The following is an 18,329-nucleotide window of genomic DNA, read 5'->3' as shown; positions in this document are numbered from 1 at the left end:
GCTGCACGCATCACACTGCTGCATGCATCACACTGCTGCACGCCTCACACTGCTGCACGCCTCACACTGCTGCACGCCTCACACTGCTGAACACTGTTGCATTACTCACACTGCTGTATGCTGCACACTACCGCACGCCTCACACTGCTGCATGCCTCACACTGCTGCACGCCTCACACTGCTGCACGCCTCACACTGCTGCACGCCACACACTGCTGCACGCCACACACTGCTGCAAGCCACACACTGCTGCACGTGTCCTACTGCTGCACGCCTCACACTGCTACACGCCTCACAACACCACCACATCACTCAGGGACACCACCATATCACTATGAGACACCACCACATCACTCTGGGACATCACCACATCACTCTGGGACACCACCACATCACTCTGGGACACCACCACATCACTCGGGGACACCACCACATCACTCGGGGACACCGCCACATCACTCGGGAACACCACCACATCACTCGCGGACGCCACCACATCACTCGGGGACGCCACCACATCACTCGGGGACACCACCACATCACTCAGGGACGCCACCACATCACTCTGGGACGCCACCACATCACTCTGGGACGCCACCACATCACTCTGGGACGCCACCACATCACTCTAATAAACCACCACATCACTGTAATAAACCACCACATCACTGTAATACACCACCTCATCACTCTAATACACCACCACATCACTCTAATACACCACCACATCACTCTAATACACCACCACATCACTCAGCCCAACCCCATCATCACTTAACACCACAACAGCATCACTCAGCACCACAACAGCACTGTCCTTGCTTGCTTCCATCAAGCACTGCCATAGCCAATAGGACTCGCATTAGGAAAATGTAAGCTATTGGCTTTGTGAATAACAATGCTATTAATTTATATATTTTCAAAGCCAACACATTTATTTAAAATAAAAGTCATTTACAATACCAATAGCTCACACTTTCTCAATGCAAGACCTACCTGTTGCATTGCAAATGTTGGTTTTCACATACATTTCTCCCTGAATGCCTGCCTCCACTCCCTGTGCCCAGAGTGGGATTCTTACAATGTGCATTGGTTGGTCTGCCTTCCAGTTTTAACTCAGAGTTGAAGAGCATATACCATGATTCTCTCACCAAATTATTGACTTCCATTTTAGTTTTCTTATTAGGAGAGCAGCATTTAGACTGCCTAAAAAAGCTGTTTCTGGAATTCCAGGCTCAGGGGTTTTATGCCTTCATCTATGAAAACGGGAATGCGATGATAGTACCAAAAGCCAGTAGAGTGATGCAGAGGTGGGGAATATGGTTGTATGACAGAGGGACGCATGGCTAAAACCACACATGCCTCCACTACATTGCCTAAACAACAAATGCGTCTGAACAACACATGCCTTTACCACACATGCCTTTATAACTCAATTTCGCGGTGAAGGCATGATTGGTAAAGGGATGTGTGGTAAAGATCACACCGAGGCCCTCCGCTCTTAGCCCTAAAAGTAACCCTGAACCCTAAAAAGTCCTTAAATCTGGTCGAACCGAGCCCAATAAACAACACCTAAAAACTACCCCGGACCCCCAACTCTGAGGTCTAAAAACTACCCGACCCCACCTGAACCTTAAAAACTACCACAACCGCGCTGAGCCCTAAAAGCAACCGCAGCCCCACAACCCTGATCCCTAAAAAGGACCCCAACCCTCAAACGCCTGCCCCAGCCTCACTTACCAGTCCACGTCCTCTCCCGATCCTTTCTCTTCTTGTGCCCGCCCAACTCAGCATCTAGACTGCCCACTGCCTTAACCATACATATGCTTGCCTAAGGCAAGTGTGGTTCCGCTTGCGAGGAAACAGCACATGTGGCTCAGCCTACATTGCTAAGGCCGTTCCCCGGGAAATACACACGTAGAAGAGATTACTTGTGCATCAGACCACCTCACTTTTTACAAATAAACACACACACTCCTCAGCACATATAATCTAAATTTGGTTTTATTTTACTTGCTGGTTTGGAGAAAAAGGTGATACATCTGCTTCCTGCATGTGTGGTTCTGTATATGGAGTAGCAGTTTCTGCATGACCTAACCCTCCAGCTTGCTGCACAGAATAACCCATGCATAGATTTACACGAACACTTCAAAACTCCCAGTTATCTAGCTCAAAAGCTAGAATTATCAGGAGGGGGCAGGACTTCTCTGAGTGCTAAATCTCTCCTCCTGAAACCTCAGATCTTTCACACACGAGAACGTGCCACCGAGCCTTCTCCGGCTCTGCGCCAAAGATCTGGAACTCTCTCCCACCAAAAATACACAGAATCTCCTCCAAGGTTACCTTCAAATTGGAAGTATAAAGACTCCTCATGGACAAGTTCCTACCTCAAAAGGGTCTCAGATCCTCTGCTCGAACGCTTGGACATACACCCTAAATACTGCTTTTGGTGTTATTCCGCTTTACTGTTCACTTGCTCTCCTCCCAGATCCCTATGTTCCTGCTTTTTTTCTTACCCTTACTGTTCCTTTCGATTGTAACTTCTTGTTTGATATGCATATGTGATTTGTCCAGGTTGGTATCCCCCTTATGGTTGTACTGTTACTATTACCATCCTCTCCCCAAAGTGTAAAGCTCTCTGATATCCTTCGGGATCATGTTTGTGCTATATAAAACTTTATAAGTGAATAAATAAATAAATAAATACATTATGATTTTCCTGATTTTAACTGTGTATTGTTATTGTTTTATGTGGCTTACTTTTGGGAAAGCGCGAGTTTAATGGTTTGTTTGAATCTTTGTGCTGGGGGCATCCAGAGTGTGTCTGACAAAAATTGTTAAGACTATAAAAATACAAAAGTGATGGGCGGAACGCTTGAATGAATCTCAGGCACTGGTAATCACTCGGGGTGCATTCCAGTCCATTGGTTTTGCCCACAGTCTAAATGCAATCTGCACCCATGAGTATTCTGTCATTCGAGGGCAACAAGTGCATTATTTAGAAGTTCGAAATATTTTGAGAATTGGTCCCCAAGATACTTGGAAGTAAACAATCTCATGTTCCTTCACGTTTTTGGTTATTTCCTCGGTATGCATGTGCTGGAAATGAAGAACGTCAACTGGAATGTGCATGATCATTTCATGTGCAAACTGAAAAGCTCAGAACTGCTCTTACCTAGTGTTGTTTTCTTTGTAGGTTTGCCAACTTGGGAATTCTTCATGTCACCAAAAAGAAAGTCTTTGACACGTTGGAATCAAGAATGATAGAAGCCTTCCGAAGGGGGTACAATGCGGGTCTCCTTATCCACCCTGACCTCGACTATATCCCCTCTGAAAATGGCGGAGAAAGACCATTAACAGGTTTGTTCAACAATAATCAGTGGCATTGTTCTCCAGTTTTACGGGACAGGGTTATGGCAGACCCTCTCATATCTTCTCTATCTGGTTTACTTCTTTTATGTTTAGCCTTGAAGAATGCTGTTTGCAGCATTTTTCTTGCAAAGACTTAAAAGATGGACGCATGCCATGTGGAATTATTGGTTTAATAAGTGGTAGCATGAGAGTGGTAAACAAGCACAGTGCTTCATGAATGGAGATTATTAGTCCTTGCACAGCAATTATGTTCTATTTGCAGTTTTCATCAGTCACCCTGGTAAAAATAAAATTATTTTTTCATAGAAACATTTTTGAAGACACATATACCCTTTAAAAGCCTTTTTAATGCCAATAATTGCTTTTCCTTGATGGCAGCAAGTCATGAGTTTCAAGGATGCTCATCTGATGTCCTTGCCTCATTAGAAAGATTATACCAGTTCTTTGCTAGGAGAAAGTTAAACACAGGCTAACTAAAGTTTGATAGCCCAAAACAGAACAGAATGTATACTTTTTCATCTGCCTTATTACAAAATTCAAAAAGCATTCAATTCCATCAGAAGCAGCAAATCACAAATTGTATATTATTTTTTGCTGCTTGTTTATTTTTAAGGATTCAAGTCTGTTGTCTAAATTCAACCCTAACGTATAATTTACTTTTTAATGCTTATCATTTAAACAAAACCATCACATTTTTATTAGGGGCTTGCAATTAATAATCGAAAAATAGAATGCGAAATCCTAAAAACGGCTGTTTATCCCATCTAGGCTGGCCATTTATTTTCTGAATGACGTCTAGATCATACATTGCTTCAGGTTTTACAGTACTACAATTCTCATGCATCTTTATCCAGATTCGTTTAAAACAATTCCGCAAGTTTCTTATTATCTATCATTTCTGTTCATAACAGGAGTGCTACAGTGTATGTATAAAGCTTTGCACTTACTTTTTTCAAGGCTTTTTATCATGTGTCACGATCAAAATAATTTGAGGAATATTTTACCATGCCTTTTTATACTTTTCCTGCAGGAAAAATGTAGTAAATATTAAGAACCCTTTTCATGACATTAGATGTTCGTGTTTCTTAGTCACCCCTCTACGGTTTCATATTGTGCTGTTCAGTACTCGAAATATGTGAATACCTGTATTTCTTAGTCAATGACAAAACAGTAATATAGCTCACACCGTCCACAAATTCAAACACTTGACAGTAAGAATGCCGTTACAATTGAAAATTATGATTGCACTAAGAACTTATTCCTGCAACAGTGCATTTTTTTTTACTCCTGCAATGTGGAGCTCCACCATTTATATAGAAGCAAAAAGGACATTTGCAACTTTATAGGAAAGCATTTTCATTCGCTTTTTAATATATAACCGAAGTTACAGATGTGGATTCAGTTTTCTTCAACTCCGCTCTGACACATGCGTTGCTTTTCCATAGTTATTAATTATTAAGTTTTCTTACAATTCACTTGTTCTTTTAAAAAAAAATTGTTATCCATCTTGCATCAGTAAAGATCTACCTGTGGGACAATGCCTTTCCGTGCATTGTGTTTGAAAGTATCTTGAAATGAAGAAATGTCATAAGAAACATAATAGAGATTTCTGCTGCAATTATAAGTTTTAGTAACTTTCCTAAAGTAGACAAAACAAAAAGTACTTTACTTCCGCCATAATGAGGGTACTTCACTCAACAGATTTAGAGATATCTGCCGGCCAGTGGACATCTCTTGCATTTCTAGGAGCTGCCGTCACGGCGGTTGCTGTAAATGTATTGAAAATTTGACAGACAGCTCCGTCTATATTACGGAACTGTACGACGCACTTTCAGTATTTGTTTTTCAAAAACTAAATTTTAAAAGTGGTATTTTGTTTTTGAAAATTAAAAAAAAATGTTTTATCCCATGGCCTGGCAGTCACTTTTCAGTTTTCACTGTCCCTTACTGGCAGTGATGGACAGTGAAAATTTGTCATTTTTCTGCCCACTCTAAGTGAGAGAGAAGAGAAATGGCAAAACTCAGACGGCCATAACTCTATTGGGACCTCGTAGGTGAATGATGGTGGCGGAGGCAGAGTGGTCTCCGCCGTCTAAATACTGAAGGTCTGCCCGTCTCTAAATATGGCAGGTGGACCTTAAGTTTGACAAAGAGGGTACGCTGTTGCGATGGAGCACCCTCTCCGCCAAACTGTAAATCGAGCCCTAGGTCTGTAGCAGGCAACGACTAAACTGTGTTTCCTGTTTTCCTAAGCACCTGTCTGTGATTTATGATCAGTGAGGTACTACTTTTTGGTTGGTATACAGGTTTGTCCAACTTTACCTAATAAACAATCAATTGGGTAACACACTCAGTAATTGTTAGGTAGCATCACCCTTTGCCATTGGCACCACAGATTTATTTGCTTGCATAAATAGAGGCGCTTGGAAACTGAAGTATTCCATCACCCATCTAAATATTTTCTAGAAGCAAAGGCAAGGGTTTAATCAATGTTATTGCCCCCCTTTTCTCTCCAACTTAGATTTATTCCAACAAGAGAGAGCCTAAAGTATAATTGGCCATGAAGCCTACATGTTTGTTTGTTTGTTTGTTTTAGAGTTTTATATAGTGCGAACCAGACCCAAGACATCGGTTATTAGAGCGCTTTACATGAGCACCAGTTCCATTACAGATGGACTCATTAATTTTTGTTAGGCACGGGTAGATTAAGTGATTTGCCCAGAATCACAGGATCCTGAGCTTCCCGGCCGAGACCCGAACCCGGTTCCCCAGCATCAATGTCGACCGCTCAAGCCGTTAGGCAACATCCTCTCCCCTACATCTATCGAACTGTGCATGGTTCTTTCATCTGTCTGTACCTTTGTCTGTCGCTGACTGTTTGTGTGTTGTCTGACTGTGTGTCCTGCTAGAAACTGGTTGTGTGCCTGCATATGTTTGATTGTGCTCATGGATGTCTCTGTATTTGCTGGGTGCAGCTTATCTGTTGCCCTACATTTCTTGCTGCCTGTGTGGTTTGAAGTATGTAAGTGTGTTGGTTTGTGCGTACTTGAATATTGAAAGGTATGTTTCTCTATTGGTTTGTGTGCATTATCATGTAATCTGTTGATTGAGTGCCTTACATAAAAGCCACATCCACTTGCTTTGTCAACGCGTGTTCTGGTCTCTTCCGGGCATCTTGTTATGTTTCAGCTGCATTCAGCATAAGTTAAGGTGACTAATTTAGCTTCTGCATCCCTTGGTCAATGAGAGCAAAGAATGTGTCAATTACATGTCTAAAATTTCTGTGCCTTTGACTGTGTAAATGTCGGTAATATAAGCAACTAAGGGACACTCATGATGAGCTCATGCCAGTCCCAACAGGAGGAAGCCAGCTGGAAATACCCTTCCTGATTTATTGTTACATCTTGCTAGAAAACCTGTTGTTGATTTCATATAAGATTACTACCTGGCACACGGCACCTGTTGACATTTTACCATCACCTTTATGCCTCCACTAGAGCCCGCATCAATTCACTAGAAACGGATGACATCCTATTTGGGTTGACATTGTAACAATGGAATACAGATGACAGTTAACTTGATGTAGGATTTCTCTCCTTATTTGTACCACAGAATAAACCAACTACATCCGACAAGAATACATTAGAAAGAACATTTCATAGACATCCAACACAATACAGACACGGCTTATAGCTCACTATCATGTCACTCCCAATACCACTTGCCTACTAGACATGCTAAAAAAACACAAGACTCCATTAGTCCGAACATTCTACACACATCCAGCGTAGCTCAGATATGCAATGTAGTTGGCTATCAAAGGATTCTCACCAGTACAGAATAACAAGTCATGTTACACAAAACACCAAAATGAACAAATTAGACAGAACGGCTCACGTACCACCAGTAATTTTGACATGAGATACATAGGCTTGAATGATAGTTCTGTCATGTTATGCACAAAGTAATACAAAGCACATACTCTCCCTGTTAGCAGTGCTAAAGATGTATGACTGACCTATAAATTACACAAACAATCCATGAAGTCCTCCGACCTCCTTGTCTAATAATATAGCCGTTTAGCCCACTGCCATGGGATAATACCAGTTGTTAAAGGCCCTGAACTCGAGTTATAGGCCTGAGCCACAGTTATAGTCTGAGGCAGAAGGGCTATAAGGCTGTTAGGACATTCCACCCACTGAGGGTAGAATGCTTTAAATTAAGTAGGGAGTAACACAACGACAAACATTGGAATGCTGTAGTAGAAGACTTATACCAGACAATTTATTCATAAACCCTGAGTCCAGGGGTTTCAACTCATCTTCAGACTATCCAACAGGCCTGTTGATATTTTATTTTTATTTCTATTAACTAATGACTTCACATTAAACAAATCACAACACATAATTGTATTTATGGACCATAAAACGGAATACTTTACATCTGCCACCATAGGAAGTTTAAGGCACTATCAGCCAGATTCATCATTGTCCCGTTTTGCGAGTCCTTAATAGCGATTATTAAGGAATCGCTATTAAGGACTTGCAAAACGGGATTCATGTAGGAATCGCAAAATAAATTGCGATTCCTACAGCTTCCTTATTTGCGATTAGCAAATTGTTAATCGCAAATAAGGATTAACTCCCCATTCATTCCTATGGGCCTAAGGCCCATAGGAATGAATGGGGAGTTATTCCTTATTTGCGATTAGCAATTTGCTAATCGCAAATAAGGAAGCGATTTCAAAGGTGCCAGGGTTGTCCAAAGGACATCCTATAGCACCCCTGAAATGAAAATGTAGACTGATGTTGCGCACACACATGTCCAAAGGACATGTGTGTGTGTAACATGCAACTTATAAAAAAGCATTTAAATGCATGTTTCTAAGTTTTTGCTATTTACCACGAGGTTTGACTTCGTGGTAAATAGCGGTCCTAAATTGTGAATTCGCAATTTTTAAATGTTTCATGAATAGCATTTAAGGAATCTCAAATAGAGATTCCTTAAATGCTAATCCTCGCAAATTTGCGAATTCTTTATTAGCGATTTTTGCATTTGGGATGATGAATCCCAAATGCAAAAATTGCACTCGCAAAGGGCCAGATTCTCAGAATCTGGCCCTTTTGTGAGCGCATTTCGCTTGATGAATCTGGCTGATAGCTCTGCTTTTAAGTTGACACGCTGGAATTAATATAGATGGCACTCAGACAACTAACAGTGATTCCAGGCCATACCAGTGGCCAAATGTGGGCTACGCAGATGCCAATGGTACAATATATATGTTTTTATCTTTACCTGTATATGACTACATATTTCAGCGTACACACAGGGTTATCCTCATATAGTTGCACTAGTGATGACTACCCAACCAGGAAGATGGTTTAATGAGAGAAGACTTTCCTGAGTCTGGCTTTTCTTTACTTCTATGCCACACCCTCACAACTATCCCACCCTCCCTGCAAATTAACTCTCTGTTTTTCAATGGCAATCTATTGAGGACCCATTCTTCAAAGTGAGGTAAAATATACATATTGTGAAAGTATGAAGTCAAAATGTTGAAATGATGAGAGTAGATTTAGGGAATTGAAGGTTTAATACATTGACGGTGTTCAAATACACTATAAAAGGGCTATTTCATTGGAACATGTTACTTTTCTGGGACATAAAGGGATCAGTACATTTGTGTGTATTATATATAAACAGTGTGTGCATTGGTCTATTGTAGATCAAGAAAGAGACTTTATCCGCCAGGCAGCGATTCAGCAAACAAAGGATATGGACCTCAGCGTGGTGCGGCTCATGTTCACAGCCTTTCTCCCAGACAGCAATGGCAGCTTCACAAGGAGATTGGAGCCCGTCATATCCGATACCATTTTTGACAGCAGTAAGTTGGCATTGTCTAATTTTGGCTGCAGTTTCTCCGCTCTCCATTTTTATCAAATGTCCTACTTCAAGGTTTGTTAGAAGCCTAGACCATTCATTGTCTTAATCCTTTGCGTTCCTCCTTAGCATGTTACCCAAAAGAAGTTTGAGTTTCTACTATTTACTTAGAAAATATAAATCCTTTTTCAAAAGGTTCGCGTTTTCTTGCCCCATAGAGTGGAATTAAAATGCTTTAAAATAGTCATTTGTCTATACACCCTATTTCACAACTTCTGACATAAAAATATATTCTCATGGAAACAATTGCAATCCTATTGCAGGTCATGTCAGCAGTCACCTTCAAAATCAAATACGGAATCACAACTTAATTGGCCCCCACACATGTTAAACTGAATTGATTCAGAGGGTCTGAGAGTAAGCTCATACCCCTGTAGATTACCTTAGCTTACAAGTGTATTTGTAATTGTAATTGAATTTACATAGTACTTTTCTGCGAGTAGAACACTACTTTGGAACCCTAAAAGGATTAGTGTTGAATTTGTATAGGGAGATATGAAATTAATTTGAGCGTTGGACATGCAAGTCTGTTATCTGGGTTGAAAAGAATAGTGGAGGGATAGAAGAGGGAGGAATTTGCATTTATATAGCACTTGGTACCCCTAATGAGGCGCCAACGTGCTTTTCGGCGAGTAGCACAGTACTCCGGAACACAAACATGATTAGTGGAGAATTAGTATAAGGAAATATGAAATTAATTTGAGCGGTGGACAAATACTGTACCTTGATCATCGATGAGGTTTCACGGAACCCCAAAACAAAGTTGTGGAAAAGAGGAGAGCACAGGTGGCTATAGAAATATCTGTGGTCTTCAGTATATCTCGGAGTATGTAAAAGAGGATTCGTTATGAAGTGAAAGGTGTATGACGCCAATAGCATTGTGCCTACATCAACCTGTGTTTCCAATTAGGAAGGCAGAGCAAGAAGCCAGTCGATTAGGTGGGCCTTTCAAAAGGTTTATGGCTACTTTTAAGTAGCTGCAGTTTTTTATGGTCAAGACTGCTGTGCATTTAACAATATACCCCAAGGACTCCACATAAGTGTCTTGATTACAAGGCTGGCAAGAATGAAGGCATCACTAACACAATCCCCCCTTGAATCCTACTTTAAGTACTCAAATAAACACTCATGTGGTTAAAATGTTTGTGGTCCACCAAATCTAAAATGGAACTCTTTGGCCTAAATCTAAACATAACGTGTCAGAATCCCAACAAAAGACATCACCCAGAGAACACCATCCCTACTGTGAAACTTTTCGGAAGCATCTTAATTTATGAAGATATCTCTCAGCAGCAGGGACTTGTGATGATAGAAACATAAATGAATCGAGCAAAGGTGAGGATAACCTTCTGTTAAAAAGCCCTGTCCTAAATATAAAATAAAGAATGGTCAAATAGTGTCAAACCTAGGTGTGGAAAGTTGGTAGAGACCGGTCACAACAAAATCAATGATCTTATTACTGCCAGATGTACTTTCATCAAGTATTAAATATAGGGGGAAGTATTGAGGGTGTGGAGAAATTGAAGACCTATTCAATAATATTTCAGATTTGTAATTTTACTGTATATATTTCTTTTATAATGAAGTGTTTGTCCCCTTAAAACAGTAGAGTATGTGTGCAGATAAGCGGGAAACTCCTCATTTACATGCACAAAACGTCGAGACATCGTCACAACGGAAAGAGAAAAAGTTCAAGGTTGTGCAAGTTTTCTATGTGGACTGTATATGCTCCTAATTCTTCTCTGTATTAATATTCCTTGAGGTCTGTTTACTCATCTTCTCAGGCCTGAATTTGTCAATTTTTTTTAAATAATAGCTTTTTCACAAAAAGAGAGCCTTTCCCCGAAGTAGAACCACCTCTCCTGGGTTGCGGGGCAGTACCATATTATGTTATGTTATACAACCACAAATAAACATAAACATATGTTATCACCATGTGTAGCGTGGTACATGCACTGGCCACTAACATTTCGTCCCCTGCAGGTTAAATTTAGGAAAGAGGATATGGAATTGAATTTTGAGAATAACAATGTGTGCACTGTAATTTGCTATAAAGAAGTTACTTGATGGTTCATTACTAAAGCAACAGGGAATTATGTTGGAGCAGATGTCATCTGAAAACTAGACCAATATACATGCATAGAGAAGTTCCACTTTAAACCTGACGGATCACCTGAACACTTTCTTTACTGGGATATATTAGCACACTTTCTTTAAAATGTACAGCACTATGCATCTGTATTTCTTTTAATTATTTATTTAAACATACATTTCTGAAGCTGGCAACAATGTGATGTACATGTTACAAGAGAAAATAGCATTATAGATGTAACAAACACAGGCATACTGAAGATTCAAACACCCTTGTTACTGTGTGGTTGTTTCTTGTTGTAAAGGGGTTTTATATTGGGGAGTTTTCTTATGCTTCTCGGTGTTGACTCAAATACATGGGGGAGGATGCTGCTTATTTTGATGGCAAGCTGGCCCCATTTATCCCTATATAGTTAAGACAAATGGTAACCCCTGTTTACGTCTTTTTCATTTCTTTGTATCCTGACAGAAGCCCCCAATGCATCAAATCTGAAGATTGTAAGAATGGACAGGACAGCTGGATGTGTTACTGGAGGGGAGGAGGTTTACCTGCTGTGCGACAAGGTTCAGAAAGGTAAGACTTCCTCTTTATCTGTTGCATAGTTCCACGGTAAGAGCCACTATACTGTTATCAAATCCATCAGTGTAGCAAATAATCATATTATTTTACATTGGAAATTCCAGTTTGTTTTCTTTTTCCCGAAATTACATGAAGAGAATGTTCTGTACTATCTTCTATTTTGCAATTTGCTCCTCTAATTGCTTCTCAATTTAAAATTGCAAAATTCCTGCATATAATTGCCACTAAAAGGTGCATATCACAAAGGAAATTATTAATGCAACTATTCCCAAAACAAATTGGACACAGGCAAACAAAAAAGAATGAAAACGCACACAATGACAAACAATAGTTTGTCTACATGTTGTGTGGTCTCGATGGAGCCATGTTATTTGACAGGCCAGGATGAGTCACCAGGAGTCTTGTCCCCAGTAAGATTATGGTTCCAAAAGCACAGTGACTGATGCAGGATGGGATTTGTAGTTAGAAGGGGCATATCTCGGGGTGTGTAGTTCAAGCAGTGGTGCCAGAGGTGCTGCGATAGAGTGAACGGCCTAAACAAAACATAGTCAGGATTCAGGAAGAAGTGTAACCCTGAACACTCTGGCCTTGGTATTGGGAGTGTGTGGTCTTCACCAGACAATCCAGTGGTGTCAAAGGAAGATTGGTCCTACCGGGATGTGGTGCCAAGGCGGGCAAAGATTGCTGTAATGTATGACGCCTAGAAAAGAGTGACAGGAGGTGCTGCTTGGCCATGCAGGGCTTAAATGGACGCCTATGCAGGTGGCCTGGTCCATTCACCGGCCATTGCAGATTGCATTGAGAATGAGGGAAGAAGCAAAAAACAGATGATGTTAACATTAATGTCAGATCATTTCATACTCCTCCAACAAAACCAGCTCACTATTTTTCATAGCATTGTTATTGCTTTTCCGATAAGAACATGAACATACGGTTGGATGGTACAAGTGTTCAGATTCTAATCACCCTATTCAAGATACGGTACAGTAAAGAACTCCACTTCAATCCGATACAGAGTAGGCAACATCTTGGACAGGGCGATATTTTGTATAATGTGACCCAACACTTCAATCAGAAAGGTAGTACCACCAATGGTTCATATCCAACTGAAATAGGGCTTTTGTTTTCATCAGGTATTTATTCTTTCAGGAGTTGTACCTTGCTGTTAAAAACCTGTGTGCGCAAATATCTAAATCTCCCAGGTTGAAGAAAGAACAAGTAACAAAATGGACCCTCATTCTTGTCACCGGGAAAAAAAAAACATTATGCCATGCAGCAATACAAAGATAGTGGACAGAACTCCATTAGCCTTCCCTTTGGAGAGTGTATCTCTATAAAGCAGTTCTATCCAGAGGTGGAAACTCGGTCTTACCATAGCTTGGTCAATGTCACCCATATAAAAGCCCACTCCACAAAGTCGAGCACATGTTTTTGATTGAATGATCGGATCGCAATCAGTTACCAAGCTCTAGTGGAACGTTCAATGGATTAGTGCAACCATCTAAAATGTAGTCTCTTTGATCTCTGTGGCACAGAGCCCAACTGATCGAAATGGCACTAGTTCACTTTTGTTTGGCTATTACCCAAAACTAGCAATCAGGTGTGTAATGTGCATCGGGGACCAACTTCTAAAACTGCATTTTTATTTCTGTGCTAACAATCTAGAAAAAACCCAGAATTGGGATGACACCGAACAGCAAATTACACAATTGGCCATCCATTAGAAGTAAATGCACTATAAACTGTGCTGAAGTGTGGCCACAACATGGCTGTTAACAGAGCTTATGAGCACAAGTATACAAGGAGTGGGTAGTGGGTATTGGGCCAGCCCACTTCGGCTACTAGCTTGTCTGGTCTTCCCCTTCAGTCAATGCTTGTTTGATGCATCTTTCACATTTAGCATTAGCCACAGCAGTGTTGTGCAGTTATGCTTTTTGCTCTGGTTATCCAACTTGTTTGTGACAAGACCACATCTAAGACTGCTACCACATAATGGTCGTAATGCAGCAGCCATTTTAGATGTCGAGATTCAGCCGGCGTTGCCTTCAGAGCGAGAAGTAACATTTGCAAGGAACTGGCATATAGACATCCACTGGAGTGCTGTTGTGAGAGCAGACCCCTTACCTAAAATGGACTCTGTAAGGCAAGGCCCATTTTAGATGAGGAGATTTTACCCCGTGGCACCTAAAAGGAGATTTGCCTGTAAAGCTGCTCGATTCAGTAACCTGCAGCTTTGTAGTGTGTTTGCGTGGATAAGGTGTAACTTATTTTGTTTAAAAAATCATCTTTATTTGGGGCAAAGTAAGATACACAATATTCAAAGCTGTACACCTTCATACAACAGCAACACAATTTCAATACAAGAAGGGTTGAAGTACGCACTAGTACTATCCGTACAAAGCAAATCCGTGCCTCTTTATTTTGGGCTGACTTTTGTTTTACTAATGGTTTCTGCAACTTTAAATTCCAATTCCATGGAACGCCACTGGTGGGATTAAACTTCATTTTAAAAACACTATTGTAAACCATTCCACGAGCTGCCTGTTAGCTAAACCTTGGAAAGATTGACCATAGCGCTAAAAGAATCCCATATCACACATTGACATTTTAGCAACTGCATTGAAAAATAATACGAAAAACAAAACTTCAAATCCCTCAGTTTAATCCTGCAATGGGCCAATTTGTTTCAAATAAGCTATTTGAAATAACCCTGCTCCAAGAAATGTATTTTCCTGTTATGCAGACCTGATTTATGTTCGTGTGTCTGCTGGAGCGAGCACGCACTGTGTACAAATGCTGATTTGAACTATGAATTATGAACAGTTTTCTTGAGTGAGCAGGCCTTTGAGGAGTTGCTCATAGACTATTGTAGTTTCCGTGATATGCAGCTTAATGGCACATGTGATGCTGAGGTGTTAAATGAATGTGGTTGTTCTCCCTATCTTGGGCAAGACGAAACAGAAGATGATGGGCTAGGGGTTCAAATGTGGATATCTAAGGAACTGCTCAATAGATTTCGTTGCAGTCCACAGTTTTGGACTTAGGGCAACCTCCAGCAGACACCTATCTAAATCCCCAGGGGTTGAAGTGCATTACAACAGCTACAACACTCCTGCCTTCCTCATGGGAGGTATAAAATTAACAATGCTGAGAAGCAGCTAAGCAATACTCTAGTGTCTGCACAAGGAACCTTTATATGTGGTGAGCCTATGCAAATTGCAAATGTTAGAGGGCTCAATGACCTGACCCCAGTAGCCCACAGGCATGAAATGCATTAGCAGACACTGGGAGCCCATTGTCAGTACCTCCGCTGTTGCGTTGGTCTTAAGTTGTCGTTGCTCTTGTAAAGTGATCACCGCCTTCAGTGCAGCTCCAGAACCCTCTTTTTTAAGTTCAAGAAAATTTTATTAATAGTAATAAAAAAGAAAACCAGGTGTCAAAACAAAGTACAGCAAGATATCAGAATAAGAATCTAAGCAGAATAATACCATCATACAAATGTAAGCATGATAATAAAATAACTCTGGGTGCAAGATGAGAAAAAGGGAAAAGGCAAAGAAAAAATACGATAAGCATAAATTATGAAATACATGAGAACATTGGAAAGTAATAAACAAAATTGGTACAATGAAGGATAAGTGGAATGTATCAGGCAGTTAAGGAGGTTTAGGAACTTCCTGTTGTGGAGGTGAGGGGCGAAACAAGCGTTTACTACATGAGTCCAGATAAAGTGTGACGGGAGTCCATAAATCCATGCGTTTTGTAGCCAAACATGCCGGGAAAACATGGGCAGTATCCAGTCTATGGTTATGGCATACATTAAACCACCATGCTTTGAAGGAAATTTTGGAGAAGTCTTTCCAGTTGACTGTTATTTGTTGGAAGGCAGCGGCAAGTAATAGATCAGCAATCTGAGGTTTTAGATCAATGCCGTGCCAACAAGGAGAGAGACTACCCATAAAAACATGTGTGGGAGAAAAAGGGATAGAGATGTGAAAAATTAAATTAAGTTGAGCCCAAACCTGTATCCAAAAATTACGAACATGAGTGCATGAAAATAACATATGAAATAAATTGGCTTGTGGTGACGAGCAAGACCAGCATGTGTGGGGAGTAGCAGGAAGCGTTTATGAAGGTCGGAGGGTGTGTAGAGGAGTCTATTGTAAATAAAGAACAAAGTCTGAGTAAGGGTTGCTGCTCTGGAAGATTTGCGAAGTTTGGTCCAGATTTTGTCCCAAAAGGAAACCGACCAAGAGACAGACAAATCATGCTCCCAAGATTCTTCTACTTTAGATTTGGGTCTCGGAGTCTCACCAGCGTGGAGGTATTTGTAAATAGCAGTAGCCTTTGGTGTAGTGCGTAAGAAGGAATGAAGTGCGGCAGTGGTGGTGGATGGAGCAGGAAGAGGACGGGGCTGAGAGAGGTCATTGTATTTCGTTAGGACTGTATTTTTAAGCAATTGATATTTGCGTGCAAAGGAAGTAGGTAAGTCATAGAGGGAGCGAAGGGTGTCAAAAGATAAAAAGGAGGAGTGAGAAAAAAGTTGGGAGATCCACTGTAGGCCTCGAACATGCCAAGTTTTCCAGAAAAAGGGTCTATTACGGATGAGTAAGGAAGTGTTATGCCATATGGGAGAGGAAAGGAAATCGGCAATGGTAGTGGGAGGAGAGTGCATAGAGGAGAGGAGTAATTTAGTGGTAAACTTATGAATCGGAGTAGAGATAGAGGTGGGTTTGCGGGAGAAGGAAAGGTACTCAGCAAAAGAGAAGGGAGAGAGAAGAAGGCGTTCAAATTTGGTCCATAGAGGACATGGGGCGTCAAAGTCTTGTAGCCAAAAAGAAGCTTGTCTCAACTGAAACGCCTTGTGGTAGGCTGGAAAGTCAGGAAAATTGGCCCCACCTTCTGACTTAGGACGAATCAGACGTGCTAGAGACATTTGTGGCTTCTTTTTATTCCAAAGAAAGGACATTAGAATAGAGTTGATCTTTTTGAAAAATTTGGAGGGGACAGGAACCGGAATGTTGGAGAGGGTGTAGAGAACAATGGGAGATAACATCATTTTAATAGTGTCGAGGCGACCCCACCAGGATAGGTAAAGGGGATGCCACTTGGATGTGAGATCTGTTAATTTCTGAATGCATTTGGTCATGCATAGGGAAACGGTACTTGGGATGGTGGGAGTGACATGCATTCCAAGGTATTTGATATTGGAGGGTTTCCATGTAAAATTAGAGACAGCAAAATCGGGTTTGAACGTAAATTTAGTTAAGGGGAGGATCTCACATTTATCATTATTAAGTTTATAGCCAGATATTTGGGAGTAAGCGTGGACTTCAGTGAGAAAAGCAGGAATGGAAACGGAGGGGTTGGAGACAAATAGCAGGATGTCATCCGCATAAGCGGCTAGTTTGATGTGGGAGTCTGAGAGTTGGAAACCATGGATGGAGGGATTTTGACGGAGCCTGGATAGGAAGGGTTCTAATGCTAGGTTAAAGAGAAAGGGAGATAATGGACAGCCTTGGCGAACTCCTCTTTTTAAATCAAAAAAGGAAGAAATTTGACCGTTGGCGCAAACTGCTGCGCGTGGGTTAGAATAAAGAAGTGAAATTAAGGATATAAAAACAGGACCGAAACCAAACCAACGGAGGGTGTGAAATAGATAAGTCCATTCGACCCTATCAAACGCCTTTTCGGCATCCAAGGCAATGGCCGCAAGGGGATGGGGTAAAAGGCGGGACTGAGAAAGGATATTGAAGAGAAGTCTGGTGTTATCAGTTATGAAACGGCCCTTGACAAAGCCCGACTGTTCCTCACCCAAAAGGTCTGGGAGAAGAAGGTCAAGACGTGCCGCAAGAGGCTTTGCAAAAATTTCATAATCAATATTGACCAAAGAGATTGGCCTGTAGTTTTTGCAGTGTTGAGGATCCTTCCCCTCCTTGGGTATGAGGCAAATATGGGCATCTGAGAAAGAGCCTGAGGAGGAACCCAAAGAAAGGAAGGTGCCGATGAGGGAATGGAGTCGGGGAAGGAGGAGCTTTGAGAAATGCAAAAAAAATTCTACTGTGAAGCCGTCAGGGCCAGGGGCCTTGTCTTTTTGGAGGGATTGAAGCGCTTTGAATAGTTCTTGTTGGGATATATCAAGTTCTAATTGAGAGAGATCAAGTGGAAAGTGAGATGGTTTTTGAATGGAGGAGAAAAACATGTCTAGAGAGTGGGAGGAGGGCTGGGTTTCAGAAGAATATAAGGTCTTATAGAAGCTAGAGAATTCAGTGAGAATGTCTGCGTCTGTGTGTTTGAGATTTAAATCGGCGTCGTAGATTGATTCAATGTTTAATTTATTGTGTTT

General features: G+C 41.1%; 1 protein-coding gene across 3 annotated transcripts in view; it reads left to right on the top strand.

Moving 5' to 3' along the window:
- NFKB1 (nuclear factor kappa B subunit 1) overlaps window positions 1-18,329 on the top strand; it is a 398,216-nt gene that overhangs the window by 191,579 nt on the left and 188,308 nt on the right. For all 3 annotated transcript variants that reach the window (XM_086961580.1, XM_086961582.1, XM_086961581.1), the window contains exons 7-9: window positions 3,197-3,360; window positions 9,098-9,256; window positions 11,873-11,977. In XM_086961580.1, coding sequence (XP_086817706.1) covers window positions 3,197-3,360; window positions 9,098-9,256; window positions 11,873-11,977 — 428 coding nt within the window. The remainder of the gene's footprint in view (window positions 1-3,196; window positions 3,361-9,097; window positions 9,257-11,872; window positions 11,978-18,329) is intronic.

Source organism: Lissotriton vulgaris, chromosome 3_1 (assembly GCF_964263255.1).
Source record: "Lissotriton vulgaris chromosome 3_1, aLisVul1.2, whole genome shotgun sequence".
Taxonomy (NCBI): domain Eukaryota; kingdom Metazoa; phylum Chordata; class Amphibia; order Caudata; family Salamandridae; genus Lissotriton; species Lissotriton vulgaris.
This window is presented reverse-complemented; position numbering and strand designations above follow the sequence as displayed.